The sequence below is a fragment of the Pezoporus flaviventris genome, unplaced genomic scaffold, assembly GCF_033815535.1.
Source record: "Pezoporus flaviventris isolate CSIRO_AGI_PZ_B2104156 unplaced genomic scaffold, CSIRO_AGI_Pfla_v1 ptg000023l, whole genome shotgun sequence".
Classification (NCBI taxonomy): Eukaryota; Metazoa; Chordata; class Aves; order Psittaciformes; family Psittacidae; genus Pezoporus; species Pezoporus flaviventris.
Window position 1 is genome coordinate 17,673,021 of NW_026892571.1, and position 21,302 is coordinate 17,694,322.

General features: G+C 44.7%; 1 protein-coding gene and 1 long non-coding RNA gene across 10 annotated transcripts in view; one reads left to right on the top strand and one right to left on the bottom strand.

Moving 5' to 3' along the window:
- TCF7 (transcription factor 7) overlaps positions 1–1,446 on the bottom strand; it is a 61,460-nt gene extending 60,014 nt beyond the window's left edge. For 5 of the 7 annotated variants that reach the window (XM_061457086.1, XM_061457085.1, XM_061457091.1 and 2 more), the window contains exons 1-3: positions 907–1,446; positions 742–808; positions 289–395 (exon numbers count right to left, since the gene is read on the bottom strand). In XM_061457086.1, the coding sequence (XP_061313070.1) occupies positions 289–395; positions 742–808; positions 907–1,107 (375 nt within the window). In that variant the 5' untranslated portion in view covers positions 1,108–1,446. The remainder of the gene's footprint in view (positions 1–288; positions 396–741; positions 809–906) is intronic. The other 2 variants (XM_061457092.1, XM_061457089.1) reach the window with 1 other exon arrangement.
- Positions 1,014–21,302, top strand: part of LOC133271188 (uncharacterized) — a 38,173-nt gene continuing 17,884 nt past the window's right edge. Inside the window, exons 1-6 of one of the 3 annotated variants that reach the window (XR_009744031.1) lie at positions 1,014–1,151; positions 4,014–4,156; positions 9,061–9,183; positions 11,488–11,565; positions 18,048–18,173; positions 19,788–20,210. This is a non-coding gene — a long non-coding RNA (uncharacterized LOC133271188). Of the gene's footprint in view, positions 1,152–4,013; positions 4,157–9,060; positions 9,184–11,487; positions 11,570–18,047; positions 18,174–19,787; positions 20,211–21,302 lie in introns of those variants that run through there. The other 2 variants (XR_009744029.1, XR_009744030.1) reach the window with 2 other exon arrangements.

Consider the following 21,302-nt stretch of genomic DNA (forward strand, 5'->3'; position numbering starts at 1 on the left):
GAAGGGGCATTCTTACATCATTTTTTGGTTTGATTGTAAAGGCAAACCTAGAGGATGGGGAGACTGGAAAAGAAGCGCCTCCAGCAAGTTCGGAGTGAGGCAGGCGCTTGCTGCCAAGCATCTCTCCCCCCTTCCCATTCTTTCTCCCATTTAGACAGAGCAGTGCTCAGGCATTTTAGGAGGCAGGCTGCAATATGTCAGGCAAAAAAGCCTGCACGATACCTGCAACACACTGCAGCAGGGCGAGAGAGGCCACGGAACTTCTCCATAAGGAGAGGATGAACTCACCAGTGGCGACATGGATCCATTTGGCAGATACGGATCTGAGAGCATGAGGAAGGGGTAGCCAGAGTACGCAGATCCTTTATACATCCCTGGGTCCTGATGCTTCATACCTGTTAAAATTAAAGTTCCCCATCAAAACTCACTTTATGACAGGTGATTCCTCTGCATGTCGGGGCCCATCATAAAGGTTACAGTGCGGTTTTGGGGAGTCTTTTTGCTCTGTATCCTTTAGAAAGGGTGTTTGGAGGTGTGCTGGGTCCCACAGGGGGGCATTGGGAGGCCTCACTGCTGACAGGAGCAGCATTCCCATGAGGCCATGGCGGCCAGGCCGGCATCTCTCACTCCGGGGTGGTGAGGTCGGGGACCCGGGGGAGTTCACCCACCGTGGGGACAGCGAGCACTCGGACGTGGGACACACACACACACACATAGAGAAGGGGGATCGCTGCGACTAACCATCATCCATGTGGTCGGGCAGCTTCTCCTGGTAAGCCCTCTGCGGATCCTGCACCCTCCGGACGGCCTGCACAGGGAGAGACACGGACGGGCATTGCGGGGTGGCGGGCAAAGGGGCGCGGGGCGGGAAGGGCGGGAGCGTGAGGCGGGGGGGGTGCAGTTTACCTCAGGGTCCGCGGCTGCGGCGGCGGCCGGGCTGCCGGTCCCCTCGGACTCGTTCACCAGCGAGGACTTGAGGTCGGCCAAGTCGCGCTCCGTGAAGGCGTTCTCGGGGATCTTCTCCTCCTGCTCGCCCTCGTCCTTGAAGGCCAACATCTCGTCCGTGGCCCCCAGGTCGTCCCCGCCGCCGCTGCCCAGCTGCGGCATTTTCCTCCCGCCGCTCCCTCACGGGCCGCGCAGTAACTTTCCCGGTGAGTATTGTTCTCCGGCGCCCGATCGAGCCCTTCGCAATTACGAGGTGTTTTTTTTTCCCCCTGCACCCTCAATCTCTTTTTTTTTTTCAATCTTCAAATAATAAAAAAATCGCTCTTTTCAATTTTTTTCTTTATAAAGTTTTTTTTTTCCTCCTTTCCAACTTTTAAACTTTTTTTTTCCCTTTAATTCCCCCCTTCCAAATTCCCTTTCAAAGCCTTTCTTTAAAAAAATAAGATAATATTATGATTGCTTTTCCTTCTTAAAGCTTCCCCCCCTCCTTCCTTTCCCTCCCTTCCCCGGCGGCCCGCGGGGGCTCGGCAGGCTGCGGGCGGGCGTCGTGGGATGCCGGGCTGGGCTGGACCGGACCGCCCCCCCCCCTTCTCCGTGCCGCCGCCGGCCCCCCCCGCCGCCGGCCCGGCCCCTCCGAGCCCCGGAAAGTTGCCCTGTGAGCAGCGGGCGCCGGCGGCACCGGAGGCACGGAGCGGCCGGTGGCTGTGTGCGAGCGCGGCGGCGCGGCGGGCGAGGGCTGCCGGCATCAAAGCGGCCGCCGGGTGATTGGCAGCGGCGGGGAGGGGCCGGGGGCGGGCACACACACACAGACACACAGAGACAGACACACACACACACAGAGACAGACACACAGACACACACATGAACACACACATGAACACACACGTGCACACACGGTCCTGGAGTGCTCGTCTTAAAGGGACCGACAGCCCTGCCCAACGGGGTGAGCCCCCTCCGGCAGTGATCCGAGGGGGGATGTGTGTGATCGGGCCCCATGGTGGCCTGAAATGGGGGCTCTCTGCAGCCCCCCCCGGGTGTGGGCACATACCTGTATGCACAATCAGCTCACACACCTGTGCTCACATGTGTACACGCACATACCTGCACGCACATGTGTGCGTACACATCTGTGCGAACACATCTGCGCACACACCTGTGGCCACACGTGCCTGCTTCCACATCTGTGCACACACTCATGAGCACCCCTCCTCCCCCATCTGCACCTATGTATGTATTTGCACACACACAACTGCATGCATGTGCGCATCTTCAGCGTGTCCGTGCACATGGTCTGTAATATGCATCAGCATACATCTGCATTGGTGTGGCCCCACATAGTCTCTACAGGTGTCTGTGTGTCCATCTGCACACGCATCTGTACACACAGATCAGTGCACATCTGGCACATACAAGCAGTGAGCTACACACACCAGTGGGATCCAAACATAGCCCTGAATGCATCATCGTTCTGATGAGCACACACCTGCACACAGCAGCATGCAGCAGCACATCTGCACACACAAACACATCTGCATGCTCACATTTGCCCATGAATCTATAACCAGATGGGCAGCACTAAAACAACTAAACACAGAGGACAGAGATCTGTACATGGAGCTGCAGATACATGTCAGTACATGTATGCGTGCACACACAGACACACATCAACACACGTGTGTGCACACACTGAGACACATCAGGATATGTGTGTTTGCACGCATCACCATGTATATGCATGCACACACACAGACACACATCAACTCATAATATGTGTGCACACAGACACGTAACAGCATATATGCATGTACACAGACACATCAGGACGTGTATGAGTGCAAAGACACACATTAACACGCATGCACAAACAGGCATACATCAGGACGCTTGTGTGTGCACACAGACACACATCAACACGTATCACACTGGAACACTTTGGGATGTTAAAGAGTGCACACATGGGCACACATCAACCCACACGTGCACACATAGATATACATCAACACATACATGTGTGCACACATCGAGACACATCAGGTCATGTAAGTGTGCACACAGGTCAACACGTGTGTGCACAGAGGCAGACATCAGGACATGCATGTGTGCACAGACAGACACATCACATACATGTGTACACACACACGTGTGCACACAAGGGCGGTATGTTGCTGGCCGTGGGTGCTCACAGCACATGTGGGTGCCTATGTCCACAGAGAGTGGCCACAGCTCACACCAGGCCCGGGGTGATGCCACCATCCCTCATTCTGGCCCCTTCCCAGCACAGACATGATGTTGAACTGCCAAAAATGATGAGTTTTCCTGAGTGGCCCCGCGGGTCAGGAAACACAAATTACCCTCCTCACAGCCCGCTCCGAGGACACGAGACACTTCTGTGTCGGCGTCGGAGGGATTTTCAAGCAGTTCCCATGGAAAAGGAAACTCCCCATCTCTTGTGATCACATACGACAGGTCCTGTGCATGTCTCCGGTAGCTTAAAACAACACCCCGATATTTATTTTCCTTAATTAAGATTGCATAAGATAGCCCTGGGTCCTGGAGACTGCTGCACAGACTGTAATGACGCCATGTAAATTGGGTTTTATGACCCAATATACTCCATATTGTCACATTCAGCCCTTGAATAGGAAGCTAAGAATCTTGGTCCCTATTTTTCTTGTTAATTAGGGTATTATTACTGGGGATATAATCTCATTACTTTTTGGGGAGGAGAAGAACGAGTTGGAGCCACTTTGAAAAGTCCTGAATGTATTTAAATGAAGCAAAATCCGTCTTTCTGCTAATTGCTGATTTTGCATCACACAGAATTCTCGGTCTGATTCGGGGGCCGGGTTTACGCTGTGCGAAGAGAGAGGGAAAAGATGCTCTTTGCTTTTTTCCTGCTCGGCTCTCCCATCCAGATGAGTGAGGGCTGCCCCATAGGAAACTCCGTCTGCAAATTTCCATTCTTTTAAACATCACAAAAATCAAATAAGCTGCAGCCACTTTGAGTAATAATCATTTGAATGAAATATTTGCTACTTTAAGATTTTTTTCCCTCTCTCTTCTTTCAGATGATCCTCTTGTTTTGCATGTGAAAAAAATCGTCTGAGATTTACAGCCCTCCCAAATGGAGATAAAGCCTTGGCAATGAGTTGGAAACCTGTTGTAATCTGTGATCCAGGAAACAAAGAGCCTCATTAATGCAGAGACTTTGGTGAGCCTTTGATGTTAGCTAGCATAGCATTCACTCTCAGTTCCATTTGCATTTAAACATTCATAAAAACATCATCTCTGCTTCCTTTGCCTTAAGCAATTTAGGAGTAAAGTATAGCTTCTATTTAAAGAAACCCACTGTGGTGAGGCTTAGAATACAAATATCACATAATCTTCAAGCAGAGCAAATATTTTATCTTACATTTCTGGTGGGCACATTTAATAATACTAGATTTAAGACCCAAAATAAAAGATCCATCTTATTTTCATTAACCTTACACCACATATTCGAGTGAAAAGGGAAAAAGGGGCCCTGTTAATTCTAAATATACTACATACCAATTTGTGCAAGTAAGAGAATCCAGAGGATTTTACATTATTCACAAGAGCTGAGTTGTGGCGATGTGGATGCCTGTAGCAAGGTGCCTAAATCTGTCTTGAGGCACACAACAGTGGGAATCTTGAACAAGGTTCAGGGTTTATATATACGTGTGTGTATATATATATATATATATATATATATATAGTTTTCTGAACTGCAGAATCTTCATCCTGGCTTTAGAATGGAGTAAAAATAGATTTCTAAAGTATTTTTAACAAATAAGTATAAAAGTAAAATACTAAAAAACCTGGAGTAAGCCTAATGTGGAGGTTTTCTAACAAGAGAAGACACTGTTACAGACACATACTGAGGGAATGGCAGCATGGGGAGAATTGGGGGCATCACTCAGAAAACAAAGGCCTATTTATCTTACTACATTCAGAAGTGTTATTCACCGGCCCACCTATGAGCAGTGACACAGTGCTGAAGCTTCTGGAATCAGCTTGACTTGATGTATGGAAGTACGCCACTTGGGTTGTCCACATTCACTGTACCATTAAAACGAGAGGGATCAGAAACTGAACCCCTGTTGCATCGGGAGCTCTTTATGTTATCCCTCTTAGGAGCAAAAGAGAAGGAAATCTTGCTGCGTGGCGTGGCGAGTCGGTGCAGCCAGGCTGATGTTTTAAGCATTATAAGCAAGTTTCCTATATGATGAATATCCAAAATTAAAAACTGAAATGGAAAACACTTAAAACCAACTTTACCTTGGATAAAATATTTCTGGAGCTGGATCAAAGTAAAAGCAAGAGCCTGGCTTACTTGTCAGATCATATCTGCACTGAACTTCAAGGTTTGATTTGTATTATTTACATGGAAAAGGTCCCAAGAAACCAATTTGGCACCGAGTATCTTCATTACGTTTTTTCGCTTGTATGGGTGATTAAATCAATCCCGGGTTCCTGGTTTAATTTTTTTGGAGAGGTGCAGCCATGTGTGAATTGAGGCACTTTTCTGATGTCATCTTTGTGCTTCAGACATATTTTTTTCCCCCTCCTTTTTTTTTTGGAAAGGAGACTTTCAAAGCAGCCTGTTTGTTCCACTGTTGGAGTTTCTAACTGGCCTTCCAGTAACTGCTCAGAATTAAAGGTGTGCAATGACTTTTTAGAACATTTTAACTGTAGCACCTGCAGATAACAGTAAAACAGATTAAATTATAACCAAGTCTGCCTGTCAATCCCTCTGTTCCTCATCCTGCATTTATCAGCCTGTTCTCTGAGGGCTGTGTGTGAAACTCAGCACATGCATTTCTGTACCGCGCTACGCACAGCGGTGTTATGTGGCCTCATGGTACACGTATTGAGTGAAGCCTCTCCTTTAAAGTCAATGTAAATGTTGCCACTGACTTCTAGGTTAAAGTTTCCTCTTCTGTTCTTTAAAAGGCGCTTCAGAGTGAGCACTTGGATTTAGTTAATTCATGTTTTTTCTTCCTCATTTTTTAATCAATTTAATAGAATCTCTTTGGAATAGCTCCCATTTTACTCTCTTTGGACACATTTTATCCTCTCATACAAGTTCATTTAACGTAAGGGACACATCTGCCCCTGGAAGGTTGAACATCCTACATCTGCCTTCCTATTTCACTGTGTTTGCAGCAAATATGTTTCCTTGATGTGCATACACAAACCAAAGTATGCTTTAGTTTAAAACCAGAGTTATTTTTGTAGCCAATTAATCAATTCTCTACTAACAGAGGCACCTTCTAAATATTTACCCTTCTTTTGGAGAAGAACATTTGCAGATCATCCCAGAGGATGGTTTGATTGATAGATAGGCAGTACAAATGTTTCAGATGAGATGGAAGAAAACTCCTGTGTGGGGTTCCAGCTGGGAGCAGGAGCTCCTGAAGGATAGGCTGGTACCAGCTGAACTAAACCTGGCAAGTGACCAGAGTAAATCAGGCCACTGAAAGCTCTGTTTTGCCCAAAGGGGTTTACACTGGTGTAATTACCTCAGCATAGTCATAGAAGGAACATTTCCTTAGTCTAGACAAGCTCTAATAGGTAAAATAGATCTATCGTTTGCAACTGAAACATCTCGACCCAGCTAAGGCAAGGGCAAAACCTTGCATTCTTCTTCCCACTCTGCCTTTCCTTCCCTCACCTGGGCCTGGGCACAAGCAGGATTTTGTGTTGGTTTGGAGCATCCTCCAGCTTTGTTGGTCTGTGACAGCAAAAAGGCTCCAGCAGCTGCTCAGCCGTTTCCCTACTTGATTCACTCTGCCCGTCTTAATCTCACATGATTTTCAGTGTTTCTTTGGCTCTCTTCATTGATTTAAACGTACTTAAAGGATTCACTAGCAGCTGCCAAAAGATAGCTTTTAGAATATGAACAGAAAATCGACTCCCTGACATTGCAATATTTAGCTAGTTTTCTACTGTCTACATGCTTTTCTGGAAATGTTTCCAGCTGTTGGGACTTTTTTCCCCTTGGGAGGCAAGTAGTGAAGGCACAGCAGCCTGCTGATGGGAGCCAGCATCCTGCTTTCTCCAGGAAAAGAGGATAATCTCTCTCCAAAGACTTCATCAGATGTCAAAAGCCATAGTGTGAAATCCATTTTGGAGACGTGATCTTTGGATAACTCCCTGCACATACAGCACAACATAGCACAAGCTGTTGTCAAATACCCCAGTGCAGATTTTAGGTCTTGCTTTGTCTAGAAGATCCCCTCTGTTTCCGTTTTGCCAGGCTGTAAGACTGTCTCTGCAGGCAATTTCCACTTAACATGTCTTTTCTTTGTTCCTGATGCAAACAACACTTCAGATTATTAAAGGACTTTAAAAGACTCATCTATTTTTCACTCGATGTGTTTCATTCACCTCTTGCTATTGGATCTGGACCAAGCAACTGGCATTGTGTTTAATATTTCTTACTCCTTTCCCTGTCAGGTTCTCAGGCGCTTGCCCAGTGCTGAAAGATCTGAGTTTCCAACAGGAAGGAGCATGTTTATTTGTTTACAAAAACACTTTTCCAGGGCTGCATCCTGTGGTCATACAACCATCCAAGTAGTCCTAGTCCCTGCTCCGATGAGTCATGCCTCTAAATTAAAAGGACCCATGAAGATGGATTTGCAGAATCACTCATTGCTTCCACAACTGTTTTTCCATCAATCATAGGAAAAGTACGTTGATTTTTGTGTCCATAAAAGCTTATTTTTACCAAACCAAACGACTAGGTTCCTTTTTTCTCTGGCAGTGTCCTCTGCATTTTAACCAGATCCTTATAAGCCAACAGAAGCAGCCCCTTGCAGTGCATTTGGTACAATTCACATGGAGTACACTTTGTCCTGGGATTCCTGTTTGTACACTGCATGGAACAAAGTACAGGAGAAATCCAAATATTGTTCTTTTAGCCCAGGCTCTGCTCAGACATGTTCTCCAGGCCACGCTGAGCCTGGTTAAGAGGTTATTATCTAGACCCAGCCTCCAACTGCATCTTCCCTTCTTGCACATCTCCCACCAAAGCTGACTGTACTCCATCAGATGGGGCAGTGTAATTTCACACATAGTCAGTCCCCAGCCTACTTCTGTCCAAATGAGCGCCTGTCTAAAAGACAGTTAAAAAGGGCACTAAAAGAATTATTTCAAGAAACCTGAGTTAGACAGAACTGAATGAGGATCACTGCTGGAAACAGGGCTGGATGGCAGCAGTGCACTGCTGAACTGACAGCAGACGTTGAAACTGGGTGTAGTTGTGACTGGGGACATCTGACTGGAGAACTGCTCTCTGGATGCTCAAGAGGGCAATGAAAGGAAAGAGACCCACACAAGAGGCTACTTCATCGAGAGGTACCTGTGGGGACTGGTGCTGCTGGTGAAGAGTGAAAAGGGCTTACAATTATTATGACAGCCTTGGCTGCAGCTCTTTCTGTGATCCCCACATTAGCACATCAAACTTGTGCAGAACAGAGCTGGAGGCTTTGGCAGTCTCCTGCCTTACATGAACATGCCTCTGAGTCCCACGGCAGGAAGCCCTCCCTGAGTCTCTGCAGGCTGATCACCTTCCCAGTGCTAAAGCTATGCAGAAAGAAAGGGGGAAAGAAATGCAAGCAGCTGGTAGGAAGTGAGACTCAAAGGAAATTGTCAGGGTAGTGGTGGGATGGGGTGGCCAGATCAGAAGCCAAAGGAAAATGATTCCAATGTCTAAAAGCCATCCATATCATGTGGGGCGTATTGATCGCTTCTGATACACTCAGCACCGCTCCAGACCCACACCAAAATGTGTCTTTCTCTGTGTTTATTAGGGCTTTTTGTCTGCATGATTTTTAGTTTATGAGTGTTGTCTGCTGTGAGAAAGAAGAAAAATAATTGAAGAGCTGAGAGGGGGAATGAAGCAGAGAAAAGAACATGGGACTGGAGGGGCCAGAACACTGAATTTATAAGTGTTCACACCAAAATTATTGACAGGAAAAGGAGGAAGGAACTGAACATATTTACAAATCTGAATTCAGTGTGCAGAGCTGTCTGCTAATGAATGCAGAACACTTCAGCTACCACTCATATACATTTTTATTTATTTTGCAGATGTTACTTCTTTCCCATCCTAACTGATGGCTTTCTGGAGACACTGACAACAAGCCAGGGTGAGCCTGTCAGCATCGTACTTCTCTGTGCTTCAGACTGGAAATAAAAGGAAAGTGAGGAAAGGTAAAGGCTGAAGGGAGGCTTGTATTCCTGCATCGGGTATGCCACCCCCTTTTCCTTGACATTTCCCTCTTGTCAGCAGTTTCATCACCTCCCCTGTTTCACGTGGATGTGGGGGACCTTGTGCAAAGTACAGCACAGTCGTTCCTTCCTACTTCTCTGCACTTCAAAAGTGTCTATAAAGAAACCAGATTAAAGCAGCATTAAGAGCTGTGCTACAAATCCTACCATATTAAGCAAGACAATCCAGATAGTTGTTTTGGGCTAGCTGAACAGAAGGGGTGCCTTTGAGTTGAACTACATGTTTCAACAGTATGTTGTTCTGAAAAGTGTTGTATATGTGCCGACATCCGCTGTTGGCATGTGTACAGACTGAAGCTTGCCAGCTCCTCCTAATCTGGAAAGAGGAGACATGCAGTGTTAAATACATGTGTCATCACTAACCATTCCCCCGCCCCCCCCCCCCCCCCCCCCCCTTCCCAATTTTATCATTTGGTTGTGCAATATATTTGAACCAAGTCAGCCCATTTAGTTTAGATGAACTTAGGCCAAATAACTGTACTGGAGCTGACTTCAGAGGCTTGAGAGGAGTTGTTGGAGTAGCTCTTCCATAAAGTAAATGCGAACACTCTGCTATGCTCCTTATTCTGCCCCTTAGACAAAGGCCTTTTGGTAGGGCTGCAGTTGGAGGGAGGGAGGGAGGGAGGGAGAGCCCCTAAGAAAACAAACAAACTCTGGAGCTCATTGCATCATATGACTCTTGACTTCCACCGTGTTAAATCTTATAGGCAAAACAGGGCCAGGCCTAAGTAGAGCTTACAAAGGGGACTCCAAGGAAACCCATGCTGCAAGGGATGGTTTTGGTGACTCAGTAGGTGACATGGATTCTTCTGAGTCAGAACTGAACCAGTGTTCCCTCATGACGTTAGCGCACCCAAACTTGAGATGTTTCTTAGACTGACAGCCTGACTGCTCATGCCAATAAGAGTCCTGGGATACTTTTGCACTTGTACAGATGGTGATTCCAATCTCCTGGTCAAAGTCCAGCTGTATTAATTGTGTTTTCCCTCAGTAACTGCTTTGTATGGTGTCAATTATTGGGCCCTTTAAGGCTGTGACCATGGTCTGTAGCACAGCCCTGGAAAAGGACTGCAGCTGGGTGTGCTGCACCTTTGACTGGTTAATTGGAAGCTGACACCTGGGTATTTAAGCAGGGGGCAGAGGGGTGCTTCTTTCTTTCCTGATGATAGCTACAGCACTAGTGGTATGTGAGCTTGCTCATTTAAAGCAAGCTTGTGGATGACCATGGGGCCGTAGGCTCACCTCTGGGGTGCTGGGTTGACTTGTGTGGCTCTGCACTCTACCACCAGCGCTCTGCTCATCATAAAGGTATACTCAGGGGTTGCCCACAGCTTGCTTCTGTTTTTCTGAAGTGGCTTTGGTGTTCCTTATCCTGCCCAACCAGTGGGCTATAACAGAAGCCTTGAATACAATCTGCAGTTGGTGGATTCTGGTCCAGACTTCAGCTCTTGAGACCCTTAGTTTTGGACTGATGCATATGGGAATTTGTGTCTTTAATTCTGTGGCCAGTCTGTTAGTTGTCCGCTTGTGATGTGTATGGGTCCAGGAATGATGCAGTAGTAGCAGATGAGGTGTTTCTAAAGGCTGTAGAGATGTGGAAGGTGTGTGGTTGCAAGAGGCAGCTTGGTAACAGACAGAAGTTGCTAAAAGTCTTGGTGACTAGAGAAGAAAGCACAGAAGCAGAGACTTGAGAAGGGCAAGAAGAAAAAGTACATAAAAATATGATCAACCATTTTAATGGCTAAACATGAATTATATTATGAGATGCTTTCATCTCAGTATAGGTTGGCATTCCCTGGCTTTTTATATTTGTATATAAATATTTTTCTTGAAGTAAAGTCAGCCTAATTGGAAGTAAGAGCTAGTCTATGTCATTTATTTTAATACTCTAATATATTTCCCCTAGTTAATCATTGCTATTTCTAAATATAAATTTCCTTTCCTTTTCTTTCAAGTCACTTAAAATGAAAGGGCCTGCTTTACTCTTTGACCTTCTCTAACAAGCAGACCCTTGAAATGCAGCATTTCCAGAAAGCAGGCTGCAGGAACAACAGATGGATTTAGTAAATTACAGCCTGCAGATGAATTGTATGAGGAGTCAGTTTGGGATGGAGGCTTAAAATACATAGAAATTTTCTATGCTGTAGCTTGTTTCTTGCTGTCAAACAGTGCCTGGTAAATGCAGAGCTTGTGTGATGCTTGCTTTCTGTACTGATTGATTTGTAGAAGCCGTTCCATCCCAAATTACGGGCTCTTTGGGTGCCAGCCTGCAATCCTGCTCAGCCAGGAGACTCTGTCCTCTAGGTATGTTTCAGTACTTTGCATTTCTTTTATTTGCTGAAGCTGTTCTGACAGACTGCTTACACTAATCAGCAGATCCTGGAACCTGTTTGTGGCTTCCCAGGGGTTTCATAGACAAATTAGTGCATGTGTATTTGCAGGACAGGTGACTTGTAAATGATAAAAAACTAGTTTATAATCAAAGTGCCTTTCTTGTAACAATGGTCTCAAGCATTTTCTTATCATCCAGTGTGCTAATCCTTTTCAGGATTAACAGATTGTTTTTCAACAGCATGGTCTTGGTTTTGCAGTCCTTGCTGACATAACTGAATTTTACTGTGGTCATGAGGTGTAACTGTGTGTGCAGGGACTGCAGGAATGGATCGTCTCCTCAATGTGATTTAGCTGTTGCTCTGAGGTTTGAAGCTCCATAATGTATTTGATACAGAGTGGCTGCACTAAGTTGTCATTGTGATCAAACACAAAGTGTCTGTGGGGAAGAATAAATTATTTGCATGGGTGTGATGAATGCTTGAAGGGAATTTGATAAGTTGCATGTGGAGCACTGGGAAAATTCCTGCAAATGATCCACGTTGTTCTTTGCGGTGTCAGAAACTTAACATTGAAAGGAGATCATCACTGTCTCTGGTTACTGCATAGTGTTATTAAAGCTCTTCTGAAATCTAAGATAGCATAGTAATCAATACAAGATCAGGTAGGCTCAGGAGTTTTTACATAAATAAGGATTTATTTCTAATCTTATATTCATAACATGGTCAACATATTTTAGAGCAATCTCCTGTGCTGTGTGTGAATTCACACTCCTTGAAGTCTCTTGCATTTAAATCAGTTGTGTTACAACCTCAGTGAATCTCTGCATTGGGGTTTTGCATGGAGCCAGTGTTGTTCAGTATGGAACTTCTAGGAATTGTCTGCTTCAGCTAAAGTAGGATTCTGTTTTATGAGGAAAAGATAGTCCTAATGAGGATGGTAATAACTACAGTCTTGTTAACACTTGGGAAACTTGTGCAAATATTCTTAGTGCTTCTTTCTGCCTGCCCTCTGAGGTCAGGCTGCAGTTTGTTACTGTTCACTGCCCCAGCCCCTGGACCAGCTATGGACCTCTCGGCATGCAGCTCTGCTCCCATCCCCAGGCATGCCCTGGCTTCCTCACAAAGAAAACTAGTGCACGTGGGGGATGGCTGTGCATACAGATCTGCTGGAACAGACAGTGTGGGGCGAGGGTGTGTACCTTGGGACAAGGATTGCAGGGAGCATCTGCCCAGCAATGTAGATACTGCCTCTGGGGAGCCTTCCTTGAGAAGTGTCTGGCATTGTAAATGCTCTACTTGCTGAGCAGGTCTCAGTGATGCAGTGCTCAATGTGCTGGTAGCATCCAGTGGCCAGGCTACACATGCCATATTTGCACTTGATAATGGTGTTAGAAGACTGCAAAATTTCCCCATAACTCTCGGATCCAAGCAGGACTGCTTCTATGAGAAACAGTGACACAGTGCAAACAGCTAATGCCAGTAAACAGCAACCCTAGCCTGTGAGTTTCTTCCAAGGCAGGCACTGTGAGTGAAAATACAATCTTTCCTTTTCAAAAGGTCCAACCCACAGCGGTTATCTGCAGTAGGTTTCTCTGCATTCCTAGAGCTACTCATGTGTAAAAGGGCTGCAGCAGTGCTCAGTAACTGGAGTAGTTTTTGCATGGCATGATTTGTTACTGCTCTAAGGTTTGCAACTCGTAATACGAGCTGTTGATGCACAGTATCAGTGAGTTGTCACAGTGATCAAAAAGTCCTTCTCTTAAGCCACTCACAGCAGGGCTACATAACGGTTTAAGATCTGAAATGTCCAGCTGAAACTCTACAGAGAACTGCTTAGGGAGGCAGAATGTAATTATCCATGCTGGAGTCCGGCCAGATTTCCAAGGTTAACACCTTTCATCTTGACATCAAATCTTTAATGACCACATGTGGTAAAGACATTTGTTCAGCATCTCGTATGGGAATATGCCGTATCCAGAGTTACTGTGCCTCTGTCATGGTGGAGTATTGGTTCAACATTGCTCTAAAGCAAAACTGCTCCCAAAGATGCCAGCAATATTTCATGGGCAACCACACATTTCCTTTGGAGACTCATGTTTGACTGTGAGCAGGACCTAATGGCCTGAGTTTTTTTTGTCCTCCAAATGATCTGGTCCTCTGTCCTTACAGGCTAATAGTGAGCACTGTAATTACACTTTATTTTTGGGTTGCCAAATAAAGTAATTAGAGAAGTAGCATTATGATTTTGGAACGATACATTAGAGAATGAAGAGGGGTGATGACAGCATGTCCTCGCAGTGCCAATTAAAACACTGCTGAGGAGATTCAATGCTACTTCCTGGAGATCCAAGCAGACAAGAGGTTCACGGGGATTCACTCAACCAGCGGGACTGCAGAAAGGCTCCTTTCTGCTTCTAAGCATATGGCATATGGAAATTCAGCCAGGGGAATAAGCTATAGAGCGACTTCCTTGAGCAGCACATGTTTAGAAAGCAGATAGAAAAATCTGAAGCGTCTTTACGGCAGGTATTGTTTGTGATGGCAAAGACAGTATAGCTGAAGCAAAGAAACATTAGTTGCCTTTACCTATTAGTCTTGTTCAGACTCTGTCAAAGACTTGTTTATGACCATTAAATGTGTTAAACTTTCCACTCTATTAGTCTGTGCCTAACTAACTATTGCTTAAAAGAATAAATGAAAATAAAGCTGGGTTATGAGGGCATGTACATCCCATTTAGCCAAAGAGAAGCTACTAGCAGGAGCTGTAACCACTGTGTATCTTCCCTGTTGGTGTGCTGAGTCCTTGGTGAAGAGGAGTGAGAAGACCACTGTGTTCTGTGCGGGTCTTGCTGGGGATCCAGTAACTGTTCAGTCTTGGTGTATTTTGCAGCAAGATACTATATTCTTTAGGAAAATGAGCACTGTGACTTGCAAATACTAAATACAGAGGTGAAAAGAATGGAGATTGGAGCATCCAGGGAAATATAGCGGATAGATCACATACAGAGTTGACCATCTAGAGACTACATCAAGATTATCTTGCCTTTGTATACTTTGATAGAACTTTTCCTTCCTTGTGGTTAAACAAATGTGTGCTTGTATCCAGACATTTGGTTTGTGGTCCCTTTCACAGAATCTTTAACTAATAGCATCACAGAACTCAACCTCCACTATAACCTGGTTGATTTCTGGTGCATTCTGGTAAAATGCACTTTGTTTCCCATCTTTCCATCCGTGGCAATTCAGCATTTCACAATGTCTGGGTTGGTGCATTTATGGCTTCTTTTGGAAGTTATAATAAAAAGAAACACGTGCTCCTCTTCAGCTGTATTGCCGTAGCTTGGTACGATCTCATGAGCATGCTTTTGATGCTGTGAATAGCTGCGAGGCAAAGCTGGAGCCACTACTTCAAGTCCCCAGGAAAGGGGAAAAGTCTTACAAGCTGCCTTTTGTTTTAAAGTATTGGAAAGCACAAAGTTTCCACCTGATTCTCATTGCTGATGCTGAAAGCCTCTCGGCAATGGGGAGTCGGTGGGTATGCCAAGACCCATGCTGGCTCTGAGGCAGAGCTCTGTTCCCATGCACTCCTGCTCTGCTGACCCACTGTCTCGCATCTCCTCATGCACTGAGTTTGGGCATAAAATGACTGTTTGCTCTTGGCAGCCAGTGTTTGTGTCCTAATGGATTAGGAGACTCTTGACAGGGCTGGACAGCCTGGTTCTCCAAACCTTCAAACCTGACAAGGTTAAATGCAGAGAGGCGAGGTGTTTCTTGCTGGTCTTGATGCAGTGGGGTTGGCTGACATGTGGGACTGGCAGGACTCTGGGTGGACTTGCTGAGGAGCCACCTGTCCCTACAGGGCAGTCAGAGGAGGAGGCTCAGGGACAGCCGTGCCCCTCCATCCTGCCCCGTGGTGCTTGTGTTGGCCTCCTTCCATGGCCAACCTGCTGTTGAATTTCAGTGCAGCCCACAGGAGGGAGGCCATGCCTCAGCAGGCACAGTGCCTCACTCCTTGATGGCCTGTGCCCAGTCCTGCACTGCTCCTATGCTCCAAATCTTATCCCAAGTCTTGTGACAACCTATAAGGTCCTCTCTCTTACAGTCCCAAGGCTTGGTTTGCTTGCTGTCTTCTTAAAAAAAACATGCTAAACCCTCTAGTTTTCATCACTTGGTAAAAGCTTGGAAAAAAAGGGACCCACCAGACAGCAAGAGAAAGCCTGAGCATCTGTATCAGTTTGGGGGCTTTTTTTCAATCTAATGATTTTTAGAACTGAAATTTCTTAACTTCTTCCTCCTTTCCGTGTGCAGTCTGACTAATGACTTCTGTAAACTTGTGTTGGCAGAACGAACAGCAGCTTAAATAAAATGACTAATTGTTTTCATTCATCAGCTATTCATTGCAAGAGCAATTATAGTTTCAGCATTCTGCCCCCAAATGAGGGCCAGATCCTGCAGTCATGTGTTATTTATATTACCTGTCCCTATTTACATTCTGTAGCACATAGATGGCTCTATTCAGTGTCCAGGCCCCTTCTTGTTACAATATGGTTGATTCAGATTCAGGTCAGAATTTGGGCAATCCGGCATACTTGATGCTTCTCTTGATTTCAAGCAAGAAATAAATCATAATCTGTTCTTGTAGCTTGATTTGTTCCTATAATAGTAGGTGGCTACTAAAATGTTAAGATGCCTTCGCTTGCCTTTTTTCTGTTCAGCTGAAATTTAGCACCAAAGTCAAGTTGCCATACTATCACCAAGACATCAGGTTCATTTTATGGAGCATACTAAGCATTTCCAGCTTGACAGTAACTTCTTTATTTTCCCATGTTGAAGCGCAGCCATCTGTGTAAGAACCAGAAAGAATTCCATTTGAATTGGTTAAGTAAAAGGCTAATCTTTCACCTGCCTGTTTAACATGAGTTGTAGGACAGAGTGAGTAAGCTGCTCTGGGAATGGAGCTTATGCTGGTGCCCTGGCTAGGGGTGAAGGATAAGTCTCCAAAGGTCTCATCGTCTGGGATTTTGTCATAGTTGTGTGGTTAGAAACCCTACCAGGATGGAACAACTCAGCAGGGATTCAAGTCCTCTCTCCTCCGAAGATCCACTTGTGGTTGTGTACAGGGTCTGCCTGGAGCACAGGGAGTGTTCAACCCGCAGGAGCAGTGGGAGAAATGTGTAGGAATGGAGTCATCTTGCTATAGGCACCTCCATGAATCTTATTGCTTTTTGTGCCACTTCACTCCTCTGTGGAGGAGGCACAGAAATTATCCAATTTGGCTCTTAGAGGTGAAATTAGGCCAAAAGCCCAATTAAAAGACATCTTCACTGGGTTCTGTTGAGTTCTGGATTGAAAGTTGGTGGTGTTCCCTTGTCTTCCTGGTGGGCAGGAGGAAAACTGAGGCTTACATTAAAGTGTAAATAGGGAATTTCTTATCTAATCCAAACTTCGCAGCTTGTGATCTTCACAAAGTGAAGGTGCCTCATTTTAAATCCTTCAGCCACCCAATGTGCTGGTTAAGAAGATGGAGGAGAAGCATTTGTTTAACTGAGCTATTAAACGTAGGATGTGTGTCTTATAAAGTGGCAGTGTTGCTTTGCAAGGCTGATTAGGAATGGTGAATAGATTTGGGCCCTACAGCCCTTGAAATGCTTGCAAAGCTCACTCCTCTTCACTGGGAGATGAAGAGAAAGTTGTTCCTATGCCAGCATCTTCCCCTGTAAGTGTGATGAGTAGCGTTGTCTTTAATTGCACAAATATTGTACCTAGGTTTTGAATATTCTGGAAGAAATCCTTAATGCTAATGGGCAGCAAAGTGATACAAGAAATATGAATCTCTTAAGAGTTTAATTTTGAACACTGCATCTGAAAGCAATGCAACTCTATTACAACATCACAACTACTTTGCATATATATGTATTTCTCTTTTTCAAGGCTCTCAATATGATTTATGAGCAGCAATTAACTCAACCTTTCAAGCCCATGTGACAGGTGTTGCTGGGCCCATTTATGAACCAGGCAAGCTGAGGCACAGAGGTGTCAAAGGTAGCTTGGCAGCGATCGGATTGCAAAACGAAGACCAGAACCCAAGAATCCTGAATCATAGCCCCTGTTCTAAGAGCTGTCCATTTCTTGCTGGAAGAGAAAATCATTAAAATCCACTGGGTTTTGTCTGGCAGACTTTAGAAAGTTCTGCATGCTTTTAGATGCAGAGGGGTTATCTTTATTACATGATGAATGCAGGAGGGTTTTACACTAATGCTGAAGAAGCACATCTAAACCATGATGGAATGAGGATCAATAGATGTCTTTAAAAACAAATCCTGCTGAAACAGATTCTTTTCTGTCATTCTGCTCTACCTATGTAACATAAACCCCTTTTTAAAAATGTAAATAGCAGGTGGCTTGTAGAACACGTGCAGAAGTGATTGCAGACTATGGGCTTCCTTCAGTCAGCAGGACTGGGACTCTATATTACACCCTGTTGGAAGCCTGACCTCAGTGCTCTCATTGGAAACCTCACAGGATGCTACAGTGCTCCTGACTGAGGAAAAGTGCTTGGATAAAGATGCTCCAGTCAATGTAAAATTTACTTGGTGAAGACCACAGCAGTGCAGAGACCAAGCAGTGTCCCTCAGACACCATGTTAACCCTCAAAATCACCGCTACTGATGCTCCTGTAATGCTGCTGAGCTGGAGTTAAATATGACTATTTACTTGTACTCATGGTCCCAAGAGGGTCTACAAGGTGTTCTAGATCAATGGGAGAGGTGAGATAAGTATGAGTTAATGCGGAAATCTGGATACAGCTGGATGTTTTGGGAAGAAAATGGGTGTCTAAACTTCTATGTTACAGCACTATGGGCAAAACAAGATATTTATAACCTATCTTGTAGTTTCTTACCTGCAAGTACATTCACATTAGTAATACAGTAAGAATTCCAGAAGATCTACCTTGCTAATTGTGGAGGGATAGAAACATGTGAAAACTTGATAAATACAGCATGGGGACTTGCCATGTGTTTAAAGCTTGGAAAAGGAAATGCTTTACTCACATCTGAAGCTAACAGCTACGTACTAGTAGAAATAGTACTTGTTGCACAGAGATTTCTGCTGCATGGCAGATGATTTTATCAGGGGATTTTTTTCCTTTAATACAAAAGGAAAAGTAGGACCCCGATGTGGGTAGTGAAATACAGGAGATTCTATTTCTGATTTTGGTGTAAATACATTTATTATTTATAAACATGACTCATCTGTAAAGGGGCACACACAGCAATGGGCACACACATTCAGGGTTATCCAAGTCCTGGTACTTGTGCGAGCTGTACTTCATGAGCTGGTGGCAAACGTTCTCAGTAATGGTCTGGGCTACCAGTACAGTTATTGCTGTCACTGATACACATCTTTTGTATGTTTATTTTCACATGCTACTATATTAAGATCTGGGCAGTATTTTACTCTTTGCAGATAAGCACTTAAAAGAGAATCAGGTAAGCAGATAGTATTGCTGGAAATAACCCCCAAGATATAAAATCAATTCTCAAAATCAAAACTAAAGCCTTTTAGGACCCTGTAATCCATTGCAGCCCATAAGACTGGATGGTTTGATGATGGTCATGTTGCTCTGGGCACCTGATTCAACTCAAAATCCTGCAGAACTCCGAGGCAATCCCTGCCTGTTGTTTGTTTGGTGTGGTGCTGCCTTTTTTTTCTCCTCTGGCTGAAGGTGCAAAGCAAAATAGGTCTGTGGTCCTGCTCCCATTACAGCCTGTGAGAGTTTGCTTACACTGAAGTCACTGACAAAACCCTCAATAGCTTTAATGGGGGCAAGAACAGCCTCCCCATGATTTAGTCTAAAGTGTTGAGCTCAAGGCAGAAAGACGGGGGCTCTTTGAAAATGACAACTTGTGGGTTTTGGAGAAGGCATTAACATATTTGTCATGGGGGAAAGAGGGTAAATAAGGAACTTGAAAAGAAAGACAGATATTAATTACGCTTCAGACAGCATTGCTGTGTGCTGATGACATACTGCAGCTTTCCAGACGACTATAATTTGCAAGTAAACCCAAGGAGTATGAGACTTTACAACAAGCTGAGCAATTAGTTCTTCCTGAGTTGCAAGAGTGACATCATGTGTGCAAAACATGCCTTCGCCTTCAGCAAACAACACACACTCATTTATTCTTCCTGTAGGGTCACTGGTTGCTGTGAAGGCCATTAAATCATACCTCTGATGGATGCACTTTCAGTGCCTATAGAATAAGGGTCCCTAAACAGCAGATAAACATGTGTCCAAAGCACCAGCTAGCAACAGAAGCAGCTCCAATATCTGATTTCATGCCCTGTAGCTGGCCTTCAACATCCTTTCATTCTTTCAAATACCTGAAGTTACTTTCCAGGGTCTTAAATTTGTTCCTGTTGAAGGGATCTGCCCTGGTAAATGTCTGGTTTTGTGGGTTTGGGTTCTTTTTTTTGCTCTGGAATATGTCAAGATGTTGGAAAAGGTGTGGGGTTGCTTTTGTAAGCTCTCTATATAGAGTTCTGAAAAAAACCCTACTTTATTTAACTAGAAAATGCAATAGAAATTAAATACTTGAACAGGGATGTTAATACCTAGCTAGGTATAGATTTCCATTAGCATGTGTGTGGTTTCATAGTTTGAATGACTTAGTGTGTTGCACTGCACAAGTTTATCAGAGGCTATAAGGATCCATCTGATACTCCAGGAGGAATAAATTAAGGCATTGATCTATAGAGACAATTACATTTATTCTTTAATCAGCTATGTAGTCCCACTGGAGCCACATCTACTTACCCGCAGTAAATTAAGCTCCTGCTTAAGTGCTTTGGAGGATCAAGAGCCAAAAAACTCTCATGAAGATTTTTCAGCTCTTTTGTCTGTTATGAGAGTGGTGCCATTCATTATGGAGCTTTTGATATTTTTGCTGGATTAATGAAAAAGGAAGATGGGATGTGAGCAAGCTTGACTTTAGAGAGATATTTCAGTGTGTAAAAGTTATCTTTTGAGGAAAACTGTTACTACAAACACAAAATGAGCATTCAACCACTATGGTTTTTACTAAACATAGCAAAGGGCACAAAGACTTGGCAGAGCAGATGTAGAATGGGGCCACAAGGCACAGCACAGAGCTGAGGTGTCTTGCACTGAATGGAAGTGAATTTCTCATAGTGTGGTGAGGTTGTGTACACATCCTTTCCCCAGCCTGGATAGTGTTTGCTCAGTGTTGCTTGCTCTTGGTACATCTCTATTTGTGCCAAGCTTGCTATCTCCCAGTGTTGTTGATGGGAAAGCTCCTCTTTCTAGCAGCAGCCCAGCCAGACCCGTCATATTCCCTGCTCTGATCACCCACCCAAGCTCTCAGCAAATGATCTCTATGGTTCTTTTGTTTCTAGCTGACATGTTTACATAGTCCCCAGGAGCTTCTAAAATAAGAACCTGAGGAAAACAGGAACCTGTTCTCCGAAGCCAGCAGGATGTCTTAATAGGAGCTGTTATTGCTGCTATTAAGAATATTATGTTAACCAAAGGCAGGAACAAATCTCTTGCTGGCCTGTGCCTGGGATGCATGACATGTCCTCATGTCCTTACAAAGCTGTGGCAAAAACCATCCAAGAACAGGGGTAAAGCCTATGAGGGCTGTTATGTAGAAAGCCAACCAACAGTCCCTGCTGACACTGAAGTTACTT